At 45.8% G+C, this 26243-nt stretch overlaps 1 protein-coding gene across 1 annotated transcript in view; it reads left to right on the top strand.

Moving 5' to 3' along the window:
- LKAAEAR1 (LKAAEAR motif containing 1) overlaps window positions 1-26243 on the top strand; it is an 87862-nt gene that overhangs the window by 49057 nt on the left and 12562 nt on the right. The window contains exon 3 of the mRNA XM_029613661.1: window positions 22305-22427. Coding sequence (XP_029469521.1) covers window positions 22305-22427 — 123 coding nt within the window. The remainder of the gene's footprint in view (window positions 1-22304; window positions 22428-26243) is intronic.

The following is a 26243-nucleotide window of genomic DNA, read 5'->3' as shown; positions in this document are numbered from 1 at the left end:
TCAATGAGAGAGATGAACGAGAGAGAATCAGGGCACGGTGCGGGCTCTGAGCCAGTGAATTCTGCACTCTGCTGTCTCTCGTCGGCTCCCATCGCAAGCACTGAAAAGCAGGGACAGTGACTTTCCAACCAGGTGCACGGGCGCGGCTGCAAATCCTGCTTCTAGCACGTAAATCGGGGGATTTTAAAAGGGGCCCGGGCCGACACTATCCCAGTTTTACCAGTTCATCCCCAGTTTGCCCGGGTTCGACAGCCTTCATCCCCCCTAAAAACCCCGCAGATCTGCCTGGTTTTCTGAAAATGTTAATTTGCTCAGCCATCCATAGCAGAGATAACCTCAGGCGGCAGGGGGGTCTCGGCGCGCGCCCGTTTTATACGCACATCTTAGGTTCACGCCTCAAAATGCCCGTGCCCTGCCCATGCCCCGCCCCTGTCTGAAAACTAAGCAGATGTGTACGCTCAGGAGATACGCGAGGATCTCGGCGGCCTTTAAAATCCGCTTCGTGCATCCTCTAATTAACGTGCGCATCGGGATTTCTGAAATTCACCTCCAAGGCTTTCAAGCAGGGCCTGATTTAGGAATGGGTAGAGAGGCCACTGCCAAATTTCCATAGGGGCCAGAGCACCCCTGCCGCGGTTGCAATGCCACTCTCCAGGTTTCTGGTAGCGGCTCCGACCCCGTAGCAACAGTAACTCCAAGAGGCCCGTGGGCCGCCCCTCGCTCGCTCACAGGCCCCGCTGCAGAGCTTCCACGCAAACAGGAAGCCAATTAGGTTTCTCTATTTTTCTTTTTACGAGTTTTATGCCTTTTAAGTCTTTTTAAATTTTGGTTTTTAACATTCTTTTTTTTTTATGCTGGTTTTAGTTTTGATCTTCTCATGTCATTTCCTGATCTTGTGAACTGTATCACCTGGCCGTCCTATAAACAAGTCGTGCTAATAAAAAGGGAGGTGGGGCCTGCGCTGAATTTCCTATTTGGAGTTGCTGCTGCTGTAGGCTCGTGACAAGTGGAGGGTGTGGACAGGGCTCCCCCCTCCCTGTATTTCCCATGATTTGGGGGTGAATCAGAACCAGCCCTCCTTCCCCCTGCACCACTGGAGTGCAATGCGTCCAGCCATCACGTGTGCTCAGCTGTAAACCGGCTGGCCTGGCTCCCTAGGAGTAAAGCCTGTAAATGCAACCTGCTGTCCTGGCGATTTTACCCCTGTTAAATGCTCTCGCACAAGTACAACTTTTGGCATACATTCTAGCAATTTTCAAAAGCCTACTTACAAGGGTCAAGTACATTTACACGTCTAAACCCCAGTTTTAGGCGTGGAAATCCTTCTGAAAATCAGGCTCTACATCCAACCTTGCAATAAATAAATAAAGCCTGGGAGCCCATTTCTAGTGAAGGAACTGCACAGGAGAAGGAAGCAAGCTGATCATCCGCACTGAGCAAACGAGGTGCAAGGTCCCATACAGTGAGTGGCAGAGCCTGGATGAGGTTCGCCACTTTGTGCAAGGTCGTTACCCAAGCAGGACTGCAGCTCCCAGGCCACAGGGAGGATAACTTTCAAACGCACGCACGAGGCGGTGACCTCACCCGTGCGAGGCTCTACCTTCCAGCTGACGCGAGCATGCAGGCTTACGTGCAAATGCATGCAGCGCACGGAGACCGTGCGTATCAATGCACGCAACACCACGCGTACTGTGCCTGTACTAAAGATATACGCACGTCTGTTTTACGTGTGAAAGTAAAGTAGGATTTTCTACTTCGAGTCCCAATTTGTCTGCATATGGCAGCCAAATGTAAAACATGTGCACGTAAATGGAATGAACCAGTTTAGCAATTCGTCCGCCCCTCTCTGCGTCAGAGACATACCCGATTCTTCAGCCAGAACGCCCTCCACCCAGTCAGCACTGCACAGCAATCACGTTTTATCATCACTAGCAGGTATACAAATATGTGAGCAGGTTGGCAAATTATGCACGAGTCTTTTAAAACAACTCCCTGTCCAGGAATGCCCCTTTCCTAGGTGCATGTGTGTGTGCAGGAAAGTAAAAAAAATCCCACCTGTTCTGGACTTTTCTAAAATTCAGAATGCGTGAGGGGAGGCTGCTTATGCGCGTCTATGCCAACGTTGACACCCCATAGTGAGCTGGGCCCGAAACGAATGCAGGGCGGTACTGGGTGCCTGTGATCTGATCCTGCAAAGTGCAGCGCTGGCTGAATATCCTGAAGAAGCCCGACTGCAGCTGGGCATCTCATCTGTCAGCAGAGTGGGCGGGAGCTATTTCCAGCCTAAGCCAGGCAGCCGGGGACAGCAGGGAACCAGTCCAAATAGCATCTATTTTTAGTTCTGGATGAAACCACAGAAATTTCAAAAGCAAGAAAAGCCGGCCGTTATCCTTTCTGTTTAAAGGGAACGGCTCGGATTTCACCGAATCACTGCATGGTAGTCACAAACGTCCTGTGGCATCCACTGGAGTATGTGCCGGCCTACCAGCTGCCCTACAGAATTTTCTTTTTTGTGTTTTGTGTGTTTAAATCTTTTTATTGTGAAAAGGTTAACAGGGGATACAAGTATAACGTTTGTGCAGTCATTATGTCATGAACATTAAAACATGAGTAGACAAACATTTCACCGTGAGGATTTAGGTTAACTAAAAAAGCGTCCATAAAGAAAGTAGAATGAAGGAGGAAAAGAGAGAGAGAAGAAACAAAAAGGAGGGAGAAGAGAGAAGAAAGAGGGGGATAGCACCTGGAAGCGACAGAGAGGGATAGCACCAGGAAGAGACAGAGAGGGTTAGCACCAGGAAGAGACAGAGAGGGTTAGCACCAGGAAGAGATAGAGAGGGAAAGCACCAGGAAGAGATAGAGGGGATAGCACCAGGAAGAGATAGAGAGGGAAAGCACCAGGAAGAGATAGAGAGGGGTAGTACCAGGAAGAGATAGAGGGGGATGGCACCAGGAAGAGATAGAGAGGGATAGCACCAGGAAGAGATAGAGGGGATAGCACCAGGAAGAGATAGAGAGGGAAAGCACCAGGAAGAGATAGAGGGGATAGCACCAGGAAGAGATAGAGAGGGAAAGCACCAGGAAGAGATAGAGAGGGGTAGTAACCAGGAAGAGATAGAGGGGATGGCACCAGGAAGAGATAGAGAGGGATAGCACCAGGAAGAGATAGAGGGGGATAGCACCAGGAAGAGATAGAGAGGGAAAGCACCAGGAAGAGATAGAGAAGGATAGTACCAGGAAGAGATAGAGAGGGATAGCACCTGAAAGAGATACAGAGGGATAGCACCAGGAAGAGACAGAGAGGGATAGCACAGGAAGAGAAAGAGAGGGATAGCACCAGGAAGAGATAGAGGGGGATAACACCAGGAAGAGAAAGAGAGGGATAGCACCAGGAAGAGATAGAGGGGGATAGCACCAGGAAGAGATAGAGGGGGATAGCACCAGGAAGAGATAGAGAGGGATAGCACCTGGATGAGAAGCAATGCCAGTCAAGTCACGAGCATTTTACAAAGAGGCAATATATGTGTCCAAGGGCTTCCACACTTGAGACCACTTTATTAATCTGTTAAATTTAATTGCCAGAGCTTTTTCGTACTTGCAATATAAGCAATCAGAGTTCCACCATTAGTGTTGAGAAAGCAAGTCACTAGAAAGACAGGATACAGAGAGTAGGATTAAATGGACAAATTTCTCAGTGGAAGAGAGTGGACAGTGGAGTGCCTCAGGGATCTGTACTTGGACCGATGCTTTTCAATATATTTATAAATGATCTGGAAAGAAATACGACAAGTGAGGTTATCAAATTTGCAGATGATACAAAATTATTTAGAGTAGTTAAATCACAAGCGGACTGTGATACATTACAGGAGGACCTTGCAAGACTTGAAGATTGGGCATCCAAATGGCAGATGAAATTTAATGTGGACAAGTGCAAGGTGTTGCATATAGGGAAAGATAACCCTTGCTGTAGTTACACAATGTTAGGTTCCATATTAGGAGCTACCACCCAAGAAAGAGATCTAGGCATCATAGTGGATAATACATTGAAATCGTCGGCTCAGTGTGCTGCAGCAGTCAAAAAAGCAAATAAAATGTTAGGAATTATTAGGAAGGGAATGGTTAATAAAACAGAAAATGTCATAATGCCTCTGTATCGCTCCATGGTGAGACGGCACCTTGAATACTGTGTACAATTCTGGTCGCCGTATCTCAAAAATCAGAATCAAACTATCACTATAAAACCTTATGCAAAAAACCTGGGTATACTCATCAATTCCAGACTCGCAATGACAAATCACATATCGGACATTGTAAAAAAATCATTTTACGGCAGCCGAGCCTGAGCGAGGAGGGAGCCACTCGGTGAGGAAAAGAACTTTGAAACTCCCGCCCCGTTTGACGTCATCTGAGGGGACAGCGCCTACAAAACCGGCGCGCTGAGACGCCCAGGCTGCAGCCGAGCCTGAGCGAGGAGGGAGCCACTCGGTGAGGAAAAGAACTTTGAAACTCCCGCCCCGTTTGACGTCATCTGAGGGGACAGCGCCTACAAAACCGGCGCGCTGAGACGCCCAGGCTGCAGCCGAGCCTGAGCGAGGAGGGAGCCACTCGGTGAGGAAAAGAACTTTGAAACTCCCGCCCCGTTTGACGTCATCTGAGGGGACAGCGCCTACAAAATCGGCGCTCCACGGCGCACCGCAGCCGCCGGCGCACCGCCAAAGCCGCGCGCGCCCCTTAGGCGCGCGCGGCTTTGTCCGGCTTCGTCCGGCGCGGGACGGAAGGGCGACCAACCTCTGCCGGGCTCATCTGCCACTGAGGCTCTGACACCACAGTTGTTTAGCACATAGCGTTTCCTGAAGTAAGTGACTTTTTGATTATTATGCCTCCTAAGCGCAAGGGGAGGGTAAGGGTTTACCCCCCGGCACCCCTCCCCTCGCCTATACAACAGGAAATAGTACGCTATATGTCTAATGTAGCTCTGAAAACTCCAGTTGCCAAAGACTCTGCAGACTCAGTATTTGGGGGAGAAAATACTGGGACATTAGACGAGGCATCACTGAGTCCTAATCTGAGACTTCCACCGAAACAGAGGGAAAGTGATGCATCCACCGGCAGTATAAAAGAACTAATAACACCCAATGAAACCGGGGGTAACCTGGTTGAAGGGGGTGAGAACCCCTCAGCTACGGGAGGCATGGATCTAGAGGTGATGCCAGCCCGTGTAACAACAGTGCCATTGCTGAATGAGTCTGGGGGGGATAGCCTTGCTACCGGGAGTGAAGCAATTGAGATCATAGCACGCCCTCAGGTGGTTACATTGGATCTGTTGTGGGATCTGATGACCAAAATGAATGCTAATATGAAAGGGCTGGAGAAAAAGATTGATAACATGGCTGGGAATAATCTTCAGGATGTAACAGCAATTAAGGAGGAAGTAAAAAAGTCTGTTGAAAGAATTCAAAAACTAGAAGATTTGGAGAAAAAGAATCAGGAGTTCCATGTTGTAGTTGTGAAGGATAGAGAATATATGTATAGACGTTTGGAAACCTATGAAAACAACTCTAAACGATTAAATTTAAGACTATTAAATTTTCCTAGGGTGGTTGGGCAAACGCCCATGGAAACTCTACAACAGTTTCTCCAGGAAGTTCTATTATTTCCAACAGGAGAAAAACCTGTAATAAACGCCTGTTATTTCTTGCCAAAAAAGAACCCTGTAGTAAATACTTTAGAGTTGCCATTCCAAGGTAACCTATCAAATTTTTTGGAGAATTCAGAGAGAATAATAGATAGGGGGGTATTGTTAGTTACTTTTCAAAGTTTCCTAGACCTAAACAAGGTAATGAAAAAATATTTTGCTGCCTACCCTATCACTTTTTGTGAAAATACGGTGAAAATTTTTCCGGATTTATCATATCCTACGCAACAAAAGAGAAAAGAGTTTTTGCAATTCCGGCAGGAAGTAATTAATTTGGGATATTCTTACACCCTGAAATTCCCATGCAAATGTATGCTTAAAAAAGAACAGGATGTATTTATATTTTTCTTGCCCGAGCAATTAAAGAACTTTATCGAGCAAAGGAGGATTGTCACATCATCCCCACTTTCTAATGAATAGAAGAAATATAGTCAGAGCTTAACTGTGAATGAAATTAATTGAAGAGATAATCTTAATTTGTTTAAGTAAAACTCCCATATTCTTGAAGCCTCAGTTAAGTTTTTGTTGATGGGTAAATATTTCAAATATTGATGAAAACAGTAAGGGAGTATTATAGAAGTATAATGATGTGATTTATTTTGTGAATGTTGTGGTTTCTGTATTAATTTGTAAAAATCAATAAAGACATAAATTATAAAAATCATTTTACAAAATATTTATGCTAAAAAAACTTAAACCACTTCTTCTTCCAAAAGATTTTCGCTCGGTCACCCAAGCTCTAATCCTATCCTCTCTAGATTACTGCAATTCACTATATCTTGGCTTGCCGCAATCAACCATACAACCTTTACAGCTAATACAGAATACCGCAGCCCGAATGTTGTGTAATGTATCTCGACGAGACCATATTTCACCTGTTTTGCAATATTTGCATTGGCTTCCCATTCCATATCGTATAACCTACAAAATTTTATCCACAATTCATAATCTGCTTTATAACACTAACGCTATTTGGTTATGCTCACTTCTAAGAATTTACAGACCGACTAGCAACTCCGTTCCCTAGATAAATGTATTTTAGAAATACCAACAATAAAATCTGCTACTTTATCTCTAACCCGTAAACGAGCATTTTCTGTAGCCGGCCCAATAATGTGGAACTCACTTCCAGAACATATCCGACTGACAGCCAACCGTTCAGACTTTAAGAAACTACTAAAAACCCACCTTTTCTCCAGTGCATACAATCTATATTAAAAACTTCATACTACGTTACTGTATATAACTTTCAACTGTTTAATCTTGTTTGTACTAAGTATTGTAATTATGTTTTTAATATGTGATCAAATTATGTATGTTTAAATATGTGAACCGCCTAGATGGATAGTTTACCTTCCCATTGTGCGGTATATAAAACTTTTAAATAAATTAAATAAATAAAGATATAGTTGCGATGGAGAAGGTACAGAGAAGGGCAACCAAAATGATAAAGGGGATGGAACAGCTCCCCTATGAGGAAAGACTAAAGAGGTTAGGACTGTTCAGCTTGGAGAAGAGACGGATGATAGAGGGCTACAGAATCATGAAAGGACTTGAATAGGTAAATATGAATTGGTTATTTACTTTTTTGGATAATACAATGATTACAGGGCACTCAATGAAGTTAGCAAGTAGCAAATTTAAAACAAAGATAATTCTTTTTCACTCAGTGCACAATTAAGCTCTGGAATTCATTGCCAGAGGATGTGATTAAGGCAGTTACAGACCGTTGTAATATTGGGGCGTGTTAAACAGGCACTTATAATTGAGGGCCTGCTCCCTTAATGTTATCGGTTAGACTGCGGAGTTAGCAATCTGTTGTAGGAGCTGCTAGGAATTAGCAGTCTGTTAGGGTTTGCTTCTCCCAAGGGGAGGAGTCAGCAATCCTGTTGAGCTTTGCCCCCCCAGAGGAGAGGAGTTAGCAATCTGTTAGTGACTTTGCTAGGGTTAGCAATCTGTTAGTAAACTGTTATGGAGCTGCTCCCCAGAGGGGAGAGGTCGGCAACCATATAAGATCTGTTCTTCCAGAGGGGAGGAGTTAGTATCTGTTATGGATCTCCGCACAGAGTGGCAACCTGATATACGAGAGTTCCCCTGAAGGGAAGTGTTGGCCACCTGTATGGTTCCTGCTAAGAAGTAGCAATTGGTTATGATGCAGTTCCTGAGGAAGGAGATGTTAGCAACAGTTGAGGGTTAGACTGCAAGGTAGCAGTTTGTTGTACTCAGCTCTTGAAGTGTGAGAGATGAGCACTCTAATGTAGAATGGTGAATCCTTGGGCCGATGGCAGATGACAGCGCCCTCAGGAGGATATCATGAGAGGGACCACCGGCTAGGTTGGAGTATTGTGACAAACACAGATAGTTCTTTATTAGACAGAAAGTAGAACTACCAGAGGTGGCAGTAGTGAGCTGATGTGCCCAGCAGGGCTGAAGTCCCTCTGATACTGGAACAACGATCACTGAGTTGTTGAGCTGTAAGGAGAGACATAGGTAGTGAGTAGACAGGGTATGCTGGATACATAACCAGAAGTAGATGATACACTCACATAGATTAATAAGAAGGCTCAGTAGCTGGAGAGAGTTAGGCCCTCGAGGAGCGAGTACCTGGTTCCAGGGACAGCTCTGAGAGAGCGATGGTAACTCACAGTTATCTATCTCTGTAATGGTTTCTAGGCAATAGAGAATAGTTAGTATATTCAGGAACAGGAGCCTCTAGGCGAGTACTGGTTCCTATATGCAAACTGAAATAAGAACTCACAATATCTGTATATGAAATAGCTTGTGAAATAGAAGAGAGTCTTCGGGGGGTTTTAGGAACAAGGGCCCTCGAGGAGCGAGTACCGGTTCCTATATACAACTGGAGTAGAAACTCACAATGTTCACGTCTGCGATTGCTTCCAGGCAATAGGGAGTCTTCTGAGCGTTCAGGGACATAGGCCCTCGAGGAGCGAGTACCGGATCCCGTCTTAGCAACCTGAAAACAAGAGGAGGGAGCGGGTACCCCTTGGTAAGTTTGAGGAGGCAGAGCAGCGGAGAATGAAGCAGGTCGAGATGATCCCCGCAATCAATCCCTTGCTAACTCAATTCGTAAGCGTAAGCAAAGACCTTTTATGTTGGAAGCGGATGACGTCACTACTGGGGGGGACACCCCCGAGGTTCGCGCCCTTGCTGGTACAAACTTCGGAGCGCGCGCCCTACGTCATCAGAAATATGGCTGATCCACAGCATCAGGCCAGCCCGGGGACTCCGGGAAGAAACGGCGAGGAGAAGCCGCGGCAGCATCTGTCCATCAGACCCAAAGAGAGTCGCCTCAGAGGTAGAGAGGGTGGAGCGAGGGCGAGAGCAGGCACGAACGCAACACTTAATGTGCACCGATGCACCTCTCCCGGTCGCCCAATGTAATATTTAAATGGACTGCTGCAGTAAAAAGGCAGCGCTAGGGGAAATAGTGCACCCCTGGCACCTCCTCGGCAGTGGGCACCCAGGAGAGGTGGCCGTCAGGCTAGGGAAACAGATACCAATTTTAGGAGCATCCCTTTTCCTAACCTGACTGCCTGCACATTTGTTTTTTTTAATTCCTCTATTTCAGTTCCTCTGACCTAATATCACAAGTATATTAAGTCAGAGGAACGGAAAAAAGGAACGGAAAAGCAGTATTTTCTGCTTTTATGTCATTTTTGGGGGCTCCTCTGGGCAGGCATAGGTTTTGCAGGTTAAAATGTGCACGTTGGGTGCACTGTTTTTTTTTATTTTGCTTTGGGGGGGAAAATAGGTTAGAGCCTCATCAACATGAATTTTCCTGCGATGAGCTCGATTGCACGCACGTGTTGGACACACGCTAATCCCCGTTTTGCATTGGGGGTTACAGAGGCGCGTCCAGTTCTGTGCTGAACCGTGGCTGTGGCCAGTGCATTGCACTGCTTCGGCCTGGGTTTAAACAAGGTTTGGCTAAGTTCCTGGATGAGAAGTTCAGAAACTGCTTTCAGTCACTGGGGAACGCCCACTGCTTGTTGCCGGCATTGCCGGCATGGGATCTATTTAATGTTTGGGTTCTTGCCAGGTACTTATTTATTTAAATGTTTTCCACAGCGCCATTCCACGTGAGAATCACTGGTTCATAGCGGTTCAAGATATAATGTCTGTTACAACGTGGGTAAACAGAAGTCATGCAATGAGAGACCTCAAAATGAAAATATCGGTAGAAGGTAGGGGTTTGAGGGGGGTTATTTAGGTTAGCTGAGCCATGGGGACTGGGAGTTTCTCTCAGATGGAAGGTACTTTTGAATCGCCGAGTTTTTAAGTCGCTTTTGAATTTCTTTTTATTTGTTAATGTTCTAAGTTCTTCTGGCATGGTATTCCAAAGTTTTAGGCCAGCAGTTGAAATCACTCTATCTCTCATTAGTGTTGGATGAGAGTCCCTTAAGGTCGGGGTTTCAAGGAGGCCTTTATTCTGTGATCTGAGGGTTCGCAGGGTGTTGTGGGATTTAAATGATATTCCTAGTAGATCGTTGTTGTTCAGGTTAATGTTATTGAATATTATTGTTAGGACTCTATCATGAATTCTCAATGCAGAGCCATCGGTATTGGGGGGATGTGGTCAAAGTTCTTGCTCCAGACAATAATCTAACTGCGGCATTTTGCAGTAGTTGCAGGGGTTTTAAGTGACTAGTCGGAAGACCTAGGAGTAATGAGTTACAGTAATCAAGGATAGGGGAATTCAGAGATTATAAAACTGTTCTGAAATCTGTAGTGGTCTCGCTGCTGACAGTTAATTTGGTCTTGCTGCTGACAGTTAATTTGCTCCTGCAAATACATGGTTATTTATATTTTATTGTTTGATATTTAATGATGTATGCATATTATCTTTAAAACCCTTGTTTCTGTAAAGCCTGTTGCTGTTAAATGTTTTACTGTTTTTTAAACTGTTGCATGTAAAGCCTGTTGCTAATTTATTGTTTCACTGTAAACCGAGGTGATGTATGTCTATACGTACCGCGGTATAAAAGAATCTATAAATAAATAAATAAAATAAAAATAGTGTTTAGTAGAGGTTTTAATTGGCTCAAAATCCAAGGCTTGTGGAAACCAGATCTAATCTGTTTGCTTATATGGATTTTCATTGTTAGATTTTCATCAATTTTGACTCCTAGATCTCTCACTTGAGTTGCAGGTGTTACTTGGCAACTTCTGAGATCTCTCCCTGGGGGTATAGTTTTATGTGGGTTGCGGCTCAACCGAATTATTTCAGTTTTTGGGGTGGTCAACGAGAGTTTCCAGTGAGCTAATTTATCTTTTATTTTAACCATGTATTTCGAAATAAGAGGTGTTGTTTTTTCAAAAGATTTTTTTAGAGGGATATAGAATTGTAGATCATCCGCATATAGGAAGAAGTTTAAACCCAGATCTGTAATTTGCATATGGGCAGCATGTAGATATTAAATAATGTTGCTGATAGCGCTGATCCTTATGGTAAGTCAGTTGTGCTTTGGAAGGTGTCAGGCATTTAATTGTCGAGTTTTACTTGGAATGATCTGTCTGTGAGGAAAGAGATGAACCATTTTAGCACATTTCTATCAATCCCAATGTTTTTCAACTGTTGGCATAGCAGGTGATGGTCAACAGTGTAGAATGCACCTGTAAGATCAATCAGGACTAGGCAGTATGATTCGTTTGAGTCAAAACCTCTTAAAATAGGATCAGTTGGAGGAAGTGACGTCACTTCCCATGCTGGACGCTTGAGAACGGGGCTCCTCACCCGACGGTGTTTTTCGGCATAGCTTTTGCGTTTCTCGCGGCGCTTTTTCCAACCACTGTGTCCATTTGGCAGCGGAATACGGGGGCTACACGGCGGCGAAAAAATCCTCCCCCGATCTACAACAATTTTCCTATCATAAGCCCGGGGAAGCGGCGGGGGCTGAGGCGCACAAAATGGCGGCGGACACGGGGCAGAGGCTGTCGGAGGAGCTGGCGTGCACCCTGCCCGATCTAAAGGAGGACTCTTCGCTTCGAGCAGAAATGCGCTCGTGGTTCACGGAGCTCCGTACAGACATCAAATCTTTTCAAGCTGAACTCGCACTTACCCTGCAGGAGATGAGGGAGGAGCATGCTAACATGGCACGCCAGCTGGCGGAGGCGGACACGCGACTGGACGAGCACGATGAGCGTTGGGCTGCACAGCAAAAGATTTATCCACCTTGCAGGCCCGACAGACTGAGCTTGCTGACAAGCTCGAAGATATTGAAAATAGAAATCGACGCTGTAATTTGCGCTTTAAAGGGGTGCCAGAGGGTGAGGCTTACCAGGACTGTACCTCAGTCATCCAACGGATCAGCGCTATGATCCTGGGGGAGCAGGCTCCTGAAGGTGGAGAGCCAGCTTATAGCACTCAGATTGAGAGAGCCCACAGGTCGTTGGGGCCTAGGGTTGGTAATATCCCCAGAGACATCATTGTTTGCTTCCACTCATTTCTGTATAAGGATAATCTTGCTGCTGCGGCGCGCCGACAACGCATCTGGCGGTGGGAAGATCATGATATCGCAGTGTATGCAGACCTGGCTGCCACCACCCTGCGGAAGCGCTTTGCGTTTAAGCCCATCACCACGGCCCTCACCGCGGCGAAAGTTCGATACAAATGGCTCTTTCCATTTGGTATATGGTTCCAGGTGGAGGGGAAGTCTTACAAGGCTCACACTTTTGAGGATGGCGTACAGGCGGCGAAGGAGGCGGGTTTGTCTGTGGAGGTACCCACTTCGGACCCCAAGGTTCCTAAGAGTCGACGCACGGATCCACCTAGATGGCAGCGGGTCCCCAAGGGGGGTAAACGCCTAAGAAGAAACCCCAGTGATGTTCGGGTGGAAGACGTACCACCATGACTTATGTGACTCTCTGTCTAACCTTTTCTTTTTCAGGTTGCCTTGCCATGGTCATGGCTCCTAATGGACATTTCTGCGTTATTACTATGTTGGTTACAGTTTTACACGCAGTGGTTCTTATCAGTTGTTTGGGTTTCATAATTTTGCATCTTAATATCTGATCAAGCTATGTAGCCGCGAAAGCAATAGTATTTTATGCTATTTCAGGGGAGGGGGGCGTCCCTCTCGCTTCAGGATGGGTACTTCCTCCAGTAGATGCTGGGAACGATTGTATCCTTCCCAGGTGATTCAAAGGGGGCGGGGGAGGGAGAGGGGGTTTCAATTTCTTCATAGGTATTGCGTGGGTTTCGGCCTGGGGATTAGGTGGTATGCCATTTACTATGTCTGCCTTGGATTCTTTTGCTCAGGGGGGGGATGTCCTGGTCTGCTTATAAGAGCGGGTCCACTACTTCTGATAGGACCGGACATCTCTGGGTTCCCCTGGTGCTTCCAGCGAGGTATGGTGGACCTCTATCTTTATCATGGCTACTCTTAAATTTGTTTCTCTGAATGTCAAGGGCCTAAATTCTGGGCGGAAGCGTAAGCTTCTCTTTCAGGAAATGGGTCATCTACAGGCTGATGTGATCTATCTGCAGGAGACGCACCTCAGAAAACGGTATGAGGCCTTATTAAAAAATGCCCAATATCCGAATCAATACTGGGCGGCGGCCACTAAAGACAATAAATATGCCGGGGTGGGGATCCTTCTTAAAAAGGATTTACACTATGAGCTACTGACTACTTATGCCGACGCTCAGGGGCGCTATTTACTTTTGAATATTAGAGTGGGGTCTGAGTTGTACTCCCTTGTTTCAATCTATGGCCCAACTTCTCACAAGGAAGTTTTCTACTCTCACTTGTATGATATCCTAGCCACTAAAGCAGAAGGGAGTGTAATCCTAGGTGGTGATTTTAATACGACCCTGAACCCGGTATTGGACAATTCCACGGGGCGTAGTGCTGACTCCATTTCAGTTCGGAAAGCCCTGAAACGCCTCCAATCCCTGGTTTCTGGGATCGATATTTGGCGTTCTAGGTATCCCAAGTCGCGTTGCTATTCATTCTACTCACACCCTCATAATAGTTACTCACGCTTAGATATGTTTTTGGTGGATAGGCTGCGAGTAAATAAGGTACAGACTGTGGATATTGAGCCGATCGTCTGGTCGGATCATTCTCCCATTTGGTTCACCCTACAACTTACGAATTATGATCAAGGGCAACGTTTCTGGCGCTTGAATGATTCCTTATTGGAAGATAGTGAATTCCAACGTCAGATTGCTAGGGATATTCAGGACTATATGCACACTAATGATACTGAGGGGATGGATCCAGGGATTCTCTGGGAGTGTCTGAAATGTGTTCTACGGGGCTCGTTTATTTCCCGAGCCACTTTTGTTAAAAAACAAACTGAGGGGGAACGGCAGGGGTTGTTATTACATCTTATGGGCTTAGAGCACTCTCACATGGGCGACCCCACTGATCTTCAGACTTCGCAGGCAATCCAAGAGACCAAAGATAAGATAGCGCAATTGGATTCTGCCAGGATTGCCCACCAGTTAACCTTGGCGAGACAGCGGTTCTTCGAGGGGGGGAATAAAGTGGGGAAGTATTTGGCCCAAACGCTGAAACGTAAACAAGCCCAGGCTACTATCCAAAAAATTAAGGGAGCGGATGGAGTTTTGTTGACCGATAATTCCATGATTAGACAGCGATTCTTTCAATTCTATGCTCAATTGTATAGCATGGACTCCCAGGTTTCGGTTGAGGCTATCTCTCAGTACTTAGCAGATGTTCCATTGCCTGAGCTCACAGCTGTTCAATGGCAATTTCTGGATAAAGAAATTACTTTGTTGGAAGTTACGGAAGCTATCAACACTCTAAAAGCGGATAAGTCCCCGGGGCTAGACGGCTTTACGCCTAGATTTTATAAGAAGTTTGCCACGATACTGGCACCCATTCTTCTTGTTTTTTTCAACTCTCTGAGAGGGGGTTCCGCTTTATCTCCCCAGACCAATACGGCCGGGATCACCATATTATTGAAGCCTGGGAGAGATCCCTCACTCTGTGGGTCGTACCGGCCTATTTCTCTCCTTAATATAGACGTAAAGCTCCTGGCAAAAATCTTGGCCACACGGTTAAATTGCTTCATTTCACAGCTTGTTCATATAGACCAATCGGGATTTATCCCGGGACGGACAACTGCGGATAATGTGCATAAGATTTTTGACAGCATTTGGTTTGCAAAGCGGTATAGGGTCCCCACCATAGCCCTCTCCCTAGATGCCGAAAAGGCGTTTGATATGGTCCATTGGCCATATCTATTTTGCACTTTGGAGGGCATGGGCTTTGGTGCCTCTTTCCTACACTGGTTAAGGCAATTATATAATGGCCCCCAGGCTTGTTTAAAGATTAATGGTGGTTACTCTCCCAATTTTACAGTTGGTAGAGGAACCAGGCAGGGATGCCCGCTCTCTCCCTTGCTTTTTGCATTGTTTTTAGAGCCCTTTGCCATTAAAATTAGGGGGCAGGAGAATATACAAGGGCTCACGATGGGCAGAATCTCATCTAAACTATCCCTTTATGCTGACGATATTTTACTTACCCTCACCAAGCCCGAACTCTCACTCACTCAGTTGATGTCGGAGATGGAGGCCTTTAGTAGGGTTTCGGGTTTCCGGGTTAACTGGGAGAAATCGGAGATATTGAACATCAATCTCGCCCCCCAGAGTGTAGTACATTTGAAGGGCTTGTTTCCCTTTCGTTGGGCCTCTTCCCATATCAAATATTTGGGAGTACAATTGAGTGCGTCTCATGATCTTTTCACTCTTAATTATGGGTCTTTATGGAAAAAATTGGTTGGGGAAATGGAAGAGTGGAGCAGGTATCACATCTCCTGGATGGGGAGGATGGCGGTGTTCAAGATGTCCTTATTACCAAAATTGTTGTATCTCTTTCAAACTCTTCCCATCTTTGTGCCTACCCCCCAACTTAAACTCTGGCAAAGGAAATGTATGAATTTCATATGGGCTGGGCGGAGGCCGAGGGTGGCCCGGAGTGTCCTGTTTCGGCCTAAGGCGCAGGGGGGGCTCGGTGTTCCGGAACTTGCCCGATATTATTGGGCAGCTCATTTCAAAAAAGTGGTTGACTGGCATAAGGGTAGGAACCCCAAACAATGGATACAAATTAATCAGGAACTACTGGGGGGTACTCCTTTGCGGTCTCTTATCTGGCAACCCAAGAGGACTTGGATAGTGGATCCGGGGACCGCTTTGTCTCCTTCTGTTTTGGTCACTCTGGCGTTATGGCACCAGCATAGCGACCGACTTGTTGAGAGGAGAGAGTATCATGCTAGTTCCAGTCTATATGACCATAAGGACTTTTGTCCAGGATGGGATAATCCGGCTCTCCTTCTTTGGAAGAAGAAGGGAATTTTGGAATGGGGTCATATATGGGGCTCGACTGGGATTAAATCCTTTCCTGATTTACAACACCAATATAATTTATCCGCTTCAGACTACTTTCCCTATATGCAACTCGCTCACTTTGCGAGAACTACTCAGTTAGGGACACATTTGGCACTAGGTCCCTCTTCTTTTGAAAAATTATGTAAAAAAGCTGACACTTCCAGTCAGCTGTTATCGGGAATTTATCAACTACTGGCGAGGGAGGTTAAGACTAAAGCGAGCTTTCAACTCGCATGGGAAAGGGACTTTGGTATGGATATCTCTATTCCACAGTGGAAAACGATTTTCCAAGGCCGCGGGAAAGGTTTTATAGCTACTTCCCTGATCGAAAATGCTTATAAGATTATGTATAGATGGTACATGTATCCTCAACGGTTACACAAATTTATGCCTCGGGTTCCTGAATACTGTTGGAGGCGATGTGGGTCTGTGGGCTCTTTCATGCATATGTGGTGGGATTGTCCCCTCTTACAGACCTTGTGGGGGGTTATTCGTCATTGGTTGGGGGAGATGTTGCCGGGCTTCCCAGTTTTCGGCCCCGCTCAGGCGTTACTTGGGTTTAGGATTCTGGGTTTGCCTGATGATCACAATCGGCTGGCCCATTTTGTCATATTGGCCACACGCATGGCAATAGCCAGGGCGTGGAAGGATCCCCAGACCCCAACTAAAGCAGAAATACAACAACAAGTAGAAAAAATATATTTATTGACTAAAATTACGGCTCTTCGACAGAACACCAAGCCTAAATTTGACAAAACATGGCAGTCATATACTAGATGGAAAGCCACTCAATCTACTGCTTCTCTCTGATATGCTCGGAGGTTGTCAATGTAGAGTAGTTTTTTACTTGGGTGGTTGCTTGTGATTTTCTTCTAATTTATCAACTTCTTCCCTTGAAGTACCTATGGAGACGGGGGGAGGGGGGGATTAGGGAAGGAAAATACAGTGGGACTTGTATAGTACATATAGCTCCATTATGATACTAATTTTACAGGTGCATTCCGATATCTTTTGTTCTCCTTTGCCTTATGATAATGTTCTGGACTGTATCCTTGATATTCTGTTTTTGGTTTGTATACTTGCCACTGTTAATAAATCTTTAAATTAAAAAAAAAAAAAATAGGATCAGTTAAGGACTGAAAAAGAGTTTCAGTTGGGTAGTTTTTCCGGAATCCGAATTGGTTAGGATAAAGTGTCTTATTGTCTGCAAGATGATTTTCAAGTTGAGTAAGGACTGCTTTTTCAAATATTTTCCCAGTGAAGGTTGAGTTGGAGATTGGATGATAGTTATTCCAGTCATCGGGTCTTCCAGATTTATTTTTTTAAATTGGTTTTATAATTGCCTGTTTTAGACCTTGGGGCATATAACCTTCCGTAAAGGTGAGGTTGTCTAGTGTTGTGATTGTTGGGCTAATTATCTGGGTTGCTTGTTTTAGCAGGGTGGCTGAAATCTGATCGAGGGGATGTGTAGCAGGTTTAAGTTTGGCAAAAATTTGCTTTTCCCCAGCTTTGATACTCTGTCAAATGATGATCATTTATCTTGTGCCACTAGATCTTCTGTTATCGGAGGGTAGGAACGGATGATTTGTTGATTCAGCATTTCGATTTTTTCTGTTAGTGCTGTTGCATAATCATTAGATGAAGATTTTGTAAAATTAATGTTCGTTGTATGATGTAAAGAAGGGTCTCCCTTGCACCACCTTCCTCCCACCTATCCCCCCCTCCCCCTTTCAACCCTCCTTGCCAACCTTAACCTTAAAATATCCTCATCAACAAGTCATTTATGTACATATGTTATATACTATATCAAATGTTCCATGTTATCCTGTTATTTCTGTTATAATTCGTTATATTTTATTACAATGTTATAATTTATTATATTTATTACAATGTTATAATGTAAAATAGGGCTGTTACTACCCTATTCTTTTAGTTATCTGGAAACCGATGTGATATCTCGATCGAACGTCGGTATATAAAAGAAATAAATAAATAAATAAATAAATAAATAGACTTTTAACTGTCTCAAACTAGTTTTGAGTCGAAAATTACTCCATGTATTTGTTTTGGGCAATATTCTTTTTTAGATTTGTTCGTTAGAGTGCGGTAATGAGATAGGTGAGATTTGTATCTTCTTAGTGAGGGTGTTTTCGCCATATTTTTTCTAGTTTTCTTAGTATTTTTTTTAGACTCTTTCAGTTTATCATTATACCTGAGGTTCGTTTTTCTCAGATTTTCTTTATTTTTGTTTGTAAAGGACTATGTTCATCTGCAATTTCTTTGATCATATTTTCCCACGAATCAATTGCGTCATAGCAGCTATTTAGGTTTAAATCATTAATTAACTAATGCATTTGTTAGTGTTTCAATTTTAATTTTCTTTCTGAATGTTATTGTGTTTATCATATCGGAGTTTTTAGTTATTGGTTTTTTATATATTAGATCAGCTTTGATTAGATAGTGATCAGACCGGTTAAAGCAGATAGTGATTTCAGGTTGAGATTTCATGTGGAGGTGGCGTCCTCGGGCGGTTTAATCAGTACTTACATTGTATAGTACTTACATTGAAGTAATTTGGATTTGTGAAAATTAAATCAAGTGTGTTGCCATTTTTGTGGGTGGCTTCAGAGATGTGTTCAGTCCATCCTAAGACCTCCATTGCATCAGGAACAAGTCACAAGAGGGGGGGGGGGGGGGGGGTCTTGGAGAAACGTTTACTTGTAGACTAAAGTCTCCTGAGATTATTGTTGAATGTGGAGAATGTAATTCTTTTGTGAAAAGTTCAGTAATTGGTGAGCAATCTTGATGGAGTAGGCCAGGTGGGCAGTATACCAAACCGATATTAAGTTGATTTGATTTTAAGATAGCTCCTTCATATGGAGGGTAGATTTTGATTTTCTTTAATATTAATTTAAGTTCCTTTTTGCAGATTATTAGTAGGCCTCCACCTTTTCTTTTTTGTCGTGGTATATGGAAAAGATCGTAGCTAGGATGGGATAATTGTTTTAAGAGTACATAGTCCTTGTCATTTAGCCATGTTTCAGTTTCACAGAATATTGTAGGTTGTTGTTCATCAATAATATCCTTAATAAATGTTTGGGTTGGTTTTTTTTAATTGATTTGAGCATTCAGTAGTAATAGGGTGAACAATATGCGAGTCTTGATGTTACGGTTTTTGGATTTAGTCGTGCGTTGTAGAGATTTATCAGTCTTGTTAAAGTTTTGGTTTTTGTTGTTCATAAGGTCGTCGCTTTTTCTGTTATCTATTATTGGATCTAATTTGAGTTTTGAATCCATGTTTGACCGCAGTGTTTTGGAAATGATGGTGGGAGAAAACGGAGCGGATGAGAACAGTTGGTTTCAAGTGATAGGGTATATATGGTGACTTTATGTAGTGGTGCCTTAGTGTTGGTGTGGTGGGTTAATTAGGTGGATATTTCAGGTAGAGAATCTGTGTTGTTTTTGGTTAAAGCAGATGGCGATTTCAGGTTGAGATTTCATGTGGAGGTGGCGTCCTCGGGCGGTTTCATCAGTAGTATTTCTTTCCTCCTCTTCACTTCGGAAGGTCAATTGCTTTCACCAATATCTTTTCTCCTCCCTTCAGCCGTTAAGAACATAAGAAATTGCCATGCTGGGTCAGCCCAAGGGTCCATCGAGCCCAGCATCCTGTTTCCAAACCGTTGGAAAAGAGGGTGGAGGATCCAAGGCAGGCAGAGGGAGGGGGAGAAGTACTGGGGGCACTGATGTTCTCTCCAAGAACAAGCAGGATGGCCGTCCTCGTGCAAGGGCATGAAAGATCTCACCCAGCTGCACAGAGGGCGAAGGCTGGAGAGAAACAGACCAGAACCAGTGCATCACACAGCTGAGACCCTTAAACTTAGGGAACCTCCTGACTGGAGGCTGATAAACAACTCGTGGGACCCTGCTCCCAAGTGACCATGAAGCCGGGTCTTGCATCTAAGCCACTTTCTAGAAGCTTAGATGTCAGCTCTGTGCCAGGCTCCATCTGTGAAGATGGACATCCTGCTGTCCTTGGAGAACCCCTAGTACAGGTAAGTAACTCCACTTTTCTGGGGTTTATCCAAAAAACATCTTTATTTTTTTGTATTGGGACATTTTATCAGTGCTTATTGGTTAAAACCTGAAATGCAAGCAATAATCATAGTTCTTACCTATAACATTTAGTGACGGATTTCATGCAGATCTCCAGACGTGCATCAGAGCAGCAAGATTCAGACCAGATGGAGCAGTATGGGAGTGCGTTTGGCCCCTTTTGCTGACTCTGCATGGAGGTTCTTACTGTATGTTATTTACTTAAAAACAGGTATAAATCGCCTTCCAGATTACACTACATCTCCCAACAGATTAATAGAAAGCAATAGAAGGATAAACCCCGTGGGAGCGGGTGAACTGAGCCCCTTCAGTACAGGACTGCCTGGCTCTTGATAGTCTCTTCGCCACCCGAATTCAGAAGCCTTTCCAAACATTTGATATATGATGTTTTGCTATCCCAATGCTGGTCTCCAAAGCAGATTACAAACTAGTAAAGAGCATAGTGTGACAATCATGAGTGACTACAGGTCCTTCCTTCACAGTAAATGCAGCCGAGGGCTCTCTCCTGGGGCTTGTTCCTGTCTTTTGTATCTTCTGCCTGTGCAGCTCCCATTCAGGTGGGTGCTGGTGTACATAATAAAGTTGGTTAATAGCCGCTGGCCCTACCTAATATCCCAGAAGTGAAAGCAAGCATATTATTATTAAACGGATTCACTTCCTGCTTTGGTGACCCATAAATCACATATAGCAAGCACAGATCGCCTGCTATGTTAGTGCACGATCCTTTAGAAAGAGTGTGGAGTCCTGGTTATTGCCAGCGGACTCTAGTTAAGATCAGGGAGCAGGTGGTCCTGTATTGCTTTCTCTATGCCATGAAAAGGTTTTACATTTATTTATTTATTTATTATTTTGTTATACCGACTTTCATGACAAGAATCACATCAACCCGGTTTACAATTAACAATGTGAATAAGGCAGAGAGTAACATAGTAATCAATATTCAAACACCGTAAACAATAGCATGGATGTGAGAAAGTTACAACATTGTGTGGGTTTATTTTATTTTAATATGTACTATTTTATGTATGGAATTTAATGTGTTTGATGTGGTCGTCCATCATTCCGGTCAGCATTTGCTCTCTGCACGATATTAAAAAAGCTGGAAATAAATAAGTAATCATTGGTCATTATTCACATTTTTTTTAGATTTCTTTAAAGCAGTTGTGAGCCAACGCTGGAAGCCATTATAGAGGAAGACGTTTTGGCTATTAAGTTCACTTAGAGAATAGCCACTGCCATTAGCAATGGTTACATGGAATAGACTTAGTTTTTGGGTACTTGCCAGGTTCTTATGGCCTGGATTGGCCACTGTTGGAAACAGGATGCTGGGCTTGATGGACCCTTGGTCTGACCCAGCATGGCATGTTCTTATGACTGCTAGTTTGTGTGAGTTTCAGTACCAAGCAATGTACTTGAAACACTGAGCAAGTGTCATCTCACAAGAAAGACCTTCTCCTTAATTCGACATTCAAGCAAAGTTTCTCAAAGTTTTAATATAAAAAAATCTCAAAAGCTTTGAAGTGGTGACCATTTTTACTGCTTTCCCGTGCCGGCAGAAATTAACGCCTACCTTTGGGTAGGCGCTAATTTCTGAAAGTAAAATGTGCGGCTTGGCTGTACATTTTACTTTCTGAATTACGCGGGAATACCTAATAAGGCCATCAACATGCATTTGCATGTTGCAGGCTCTATTAGTCTCGGGGGGGTTGGACACACGTTTTCGGCCCCTTACTGAATAAGGGGTAAAGCTAGTGCGTCGAAAACGCGCGTCCAAATGCCGGTTAACAGTGCGCTCCACTGGAGTGCACTGTACTGTATCGGCCTGTATGAGAGTAGACACATGCGGTATGTGCAGTCTGTGCTCCAGAGGCAGCCATCTTGACTTTCTGGCATTGATGCCCCTCCCTTGCCTGCTTTCTCTTTGCTCCTTGGCTCTTCCAAGAAAGGCTGTCAAAGGCAGTGTTAGTTTTCTGCAGACTGTTTTATCTTGCTTCTGTCTGGAGGCCACCGCTGGCCTGACCTGCTTTCCTGGTCCTAGGCTGTGTATTCCTGCTGCTAGAGAACGGCTGCGGTATCTCGCACTGTCTAACGGGGCTGCGGTGCTTGTTCCAATTGCAGGTCCACGAAATCAAGCACCTGATTTCCTGCCAGCCAAGGGCCATCGCTGCACTGAGGTTGGAGGTCTTTCTTCCACACCGCCAAGACATACAGTTTCCCCGAGACCTCATAGGAAAACTTGAGGTAAGACCATAAAATAAAAACTTGCAAAACGTCTTCTTCCCTCAGGTTCATGTGCAGGTACACGAAATCCACCACAGACAGGTTTACGTTTGTTTGCGTTGGTCACAGTACAGAGGCTTTGCCCATGTCCCATTCCTCCTCCCCCTCTGATACACTATCAGGAGGTGTCACGGTACTGAAATCCCCAAAGCTGGCTGCATAAATGGTTCTGAAAGGTGCTGAGCAGGTGGTCCTGACTCTTTCTATAGTTTCATGTCTGCTGACTTCCAGTCCTCAGAGGGTTTTCTTTTGGTGAGTGTGGTTGCACGCGTAGAATTGTACTCAGTATTTAAGAGTTTTCTTTGTAAAGCAAAAGCTGCCGCTTACAGTGCAAAGGATCCATGGACCAGACATACTTGTTAAGAAACCTATTTTTCTTCTGACTCGCCATTGCATTTTTAGTGATCCCCTGCCTTTGTTTCTTTTATCCCACTGACAAAGCCTCCCTGAACTCAGGAACCAAAGATTTGTATCATTCAGCTCAACACATGAAAGAAAATATAAGGTGCTTGGAGGCAATGAAAGAGAAAGCATATGTGAGCAAATAAGCACCAAGACGTAAAGAGTGGGGAGCGAGCAAGAACAGAAGTCGGCAACAAAAACCAAGAGTAGCCAAGAGAGACAAGTCTCTGTCTCTGGAGGCTCTTTTGGCAGAAGATGTGTGATAGAGCCTAGGAAAGAGGCTCGAATGCCTCCTGTACCTTCCCCATCAGGCACATGTCGGGGCAAAAGAGGTCCAATTACCCAGGACCATAACCATTGGAGCAAGATGGCACACAAGGAGAAGGAGATGGGCTGCCAAGACTGGGATGGGGAGAGTTTCTACATGGAGTAATATATCAGAAGTACACTTGGTATCATCTGAGTATTTACCGCTCTGCCATTCTTGCTAAAATTCCATGAGCAGCTGCCCTGGGAGCAGCCATATCACGTGGCATGAGATGCGATTGGCTCGTGCAAGCTGTGATGCTACTTATGACATCATAGAGTGACCAATAAAATGTGGAGTGTCTAAGGTGGTTAATGAGTCACCATCGTAGGAAGACTTGCTAAAACTTCTTAGCTTGTAGCAGATGGACTCAGGACCAATGGGTATAGTGTACTCCTGATAGCAGTTGGAGACGGATCAGATTTCAATCTGACGTCAGCCCCTAGTACATATACCCCTGCAGGAAGTGCAGCTCTTCAGTATTTTCCGTCTCCATAGCAGTTAGGGACTATCTGCACGCTCTCACAGCGTTAGAACAAATTCAACGGAGAAAACCCAAATTCGGAAGAAAACCTACTCGGAAGACTAGCCCCGCTCTCCTGCGGTGATACCCTCGGGTCCCTCCCCCAGTTGAGAATTCCCGAGGTGATTTCCGTGGTCCCTCGGAGGTGAGCCTCGGTCCGGCGGCCTATTCGCGGTGAGGACCTAGCCCCCGATCTCGGGCGTGGCTGAGAGGCAGCGGGTGCACCCTCAAGCGTGGCAGTGAAGGTATTTGCCCTCTCCCCCCGCAGCCGGAGACTGCCCGGAACGAAACCGGGAAGCGCTGAAGAAAAGGTAAGGTAGAAATCTTCAGCATAGACTCCGGTCTCCAAGGTTCGAGGAGTCGCACAGGTCGCCGGCCGGGACCAGTGCCGCCGGGTTGGTCCGGCCTACCAGGGCCAGGCCCCGGCTAGTTCAAAGGGTCTTCCCACGTGGAGACCCTCCGAGGTGGTTGCCATATTGCCCGCGTGGTCGCCATCTTGGCCCTATTCGTCACCCTGTCCGCCATCTCGATCTGGGCGCACAAGGCTAGCTAGGCACATAAAGTACTTGTGCGCATAAAGTTACACGCACAAGGGCCATGCGCATAAAGTTACACGCACAAGGGCTGTGCGCATATCTGCTACTTGGGCGCACATCTACGTGCACAACCCACACACACATCTTAGATGCGCCGGGGCGCATAAGGGTTTACGCGCCTATAGCCATGGCACCACCAGAAATGGAGATCAAGGCTCAAGGCCTCTGCCCAGCATGCCATATCAGAGCAGCACAAAGTGAAGATGCCAATGCCCTGTGCACTCAGTGCGAGGAGGCCCTGGGAGATCCAGTCCAGGGCCAGTCCCACCCAGGGCTAAGTTCTAGCTCCTCAGTGAGTACCCCGGACCTAGCAAATCCCAGCGGGACACCCCCTCAGACGGGGACCCCCAGGGAATGGAATTCTTCAAAGGGCTACACACCTTCGTCCACATGCAGACGGAGCCTCTGGCCAAACAGCCACAGCTTCCACCAGAGGACCTTTATGCCCCAGGCCCCTCTAGGCCTAGACAAATGTTTCCACCGCCCAGAAGGCCCCACCTATGGGGACACGGTCAACTCTGAAGAGGAAGCAGAGCCCCTAGAAGAGGGGGAACTCCCCCCCAGGGACAGAGCCTCACCGAACCTTGAGGCGCTTCTTCACCAAGGACGAGCTCCCTGACCTGGTCACCCACAGCCTGAAGGAGCTTGCTATCCCGGGCGCAAGTGCTTCGAGGGAGCCTAAAACGAATCCCCTGCTAGAGGGCCTCCGCCAGACTTCCTGCCATTTCCCTCTGTTTCAAGCCTTCCAGCAGCTGATCAACCTGGAATGGAGTGCTCCAGAGTCCACATTCAAAGGGGGACGAGCTATGGCAGCCATGTACCCCCTGGAACCGGCGGCCAAAGACCTTCTGACATGCCCAAAATTGGATGCCATGGTCTGCACGATCTCGAAGCGCACTACTATCCCAGTGGAGGAAGGAGCAGCGCTCAAAGATGCTCATGACCGGCGTCTGGAATCCATCCTTAAACAGTCCTTTGACGTCACCGCTATGTCCCAACAAATAGTGGCCTGCTGCACCGTAGTGACACGTGCCTGCCTCTCTCAGACCAGGAGCAACACCCCTGGGGAAGCCATGGAACCAGCAGTATCATTCCTTGCACATGCTGCTTCCAATCTGGTGCGCACAGTGGCCAGAGGAGTGTCATCAGCTGTGGCTGCCAGGAGACAACTCTGGCTCCAAAGCTGGTCGGCTGACGCATCTTCCAAAACGCGTCTCACAAGGATGCCCTTCAAAGGATCCCTCCTGTTCGGCAGCGAACTAGAGAAACTGGCCAACAAATGGGGCGAGTCCCCATTGTCGCACCTACCGGAGGACAGGAATAAATTAAACCAGCGACCCTTCCCCCGGTCCTCCAGGGGCAGAGGTTCACAGCGCTTCAATCCATACAGAAGCAACTATCAAGCGCCCTGCCCTAGGGCAGGAACCAGTCCTTTCGGAACAAGCACGACAAGAGGGGAACCATAAGAACATAAGAAAATGCCATACTGGGTCAGACCAAGGGTCCATCGAGCCCAGCATCCTGTTTCCAACAGTGGCCAATCCAGGTCATAAGATCCTGGCAAGTACCCAAAAACTAAGTCTATTCCATGTTACCAGCTCAGGTCCAGGCCCCAGCCGCAATCCACAATGAGATTCAGCCGACCCATCCAAGGGAAGAAGCCATAGGGGGGAGACTAGCCCTATTCTACCACAGATAGGTCGCAATAACTTCGGACAAGTGGGTCCTAGCCATTATTCGAGAGGGATACTACCTGGATTTCCTACGAACCCCTCCGGACAAGTTCGTGGAATCCCCCTGCCACGACCTTTCCAAGAGGGTGGCAGTGGAAGCTACACTGACCAGACTACTGGCCCTCGAGGCCATAACCCCAGTGCCTCCGCAATAAATAAATACTGGGTATTATTCCATTTATTTTATTGTCCCCAAGAAAGAGGGGACAATAAAAC

Source organism: Rhinatrema bivittatum, chromosome 8, assembly GCF_901001135.1.
Source record: "Rhinatrema bivittatum chromosome 8, aRhiBiv1.1, whole genome shotgun sequence".
NCBI lineage: Eukaryota > Metazoa > Chordata > Amphibia > Gymnophiona > Rhinatrematidae > Rhinatrema > Rhinatrema bivittatum.
The sequence above is the reverse complement of the archived record's forward strand: the minus strand, read 5'-3'. Positions and strand labels throughout refer to the sequence as shown.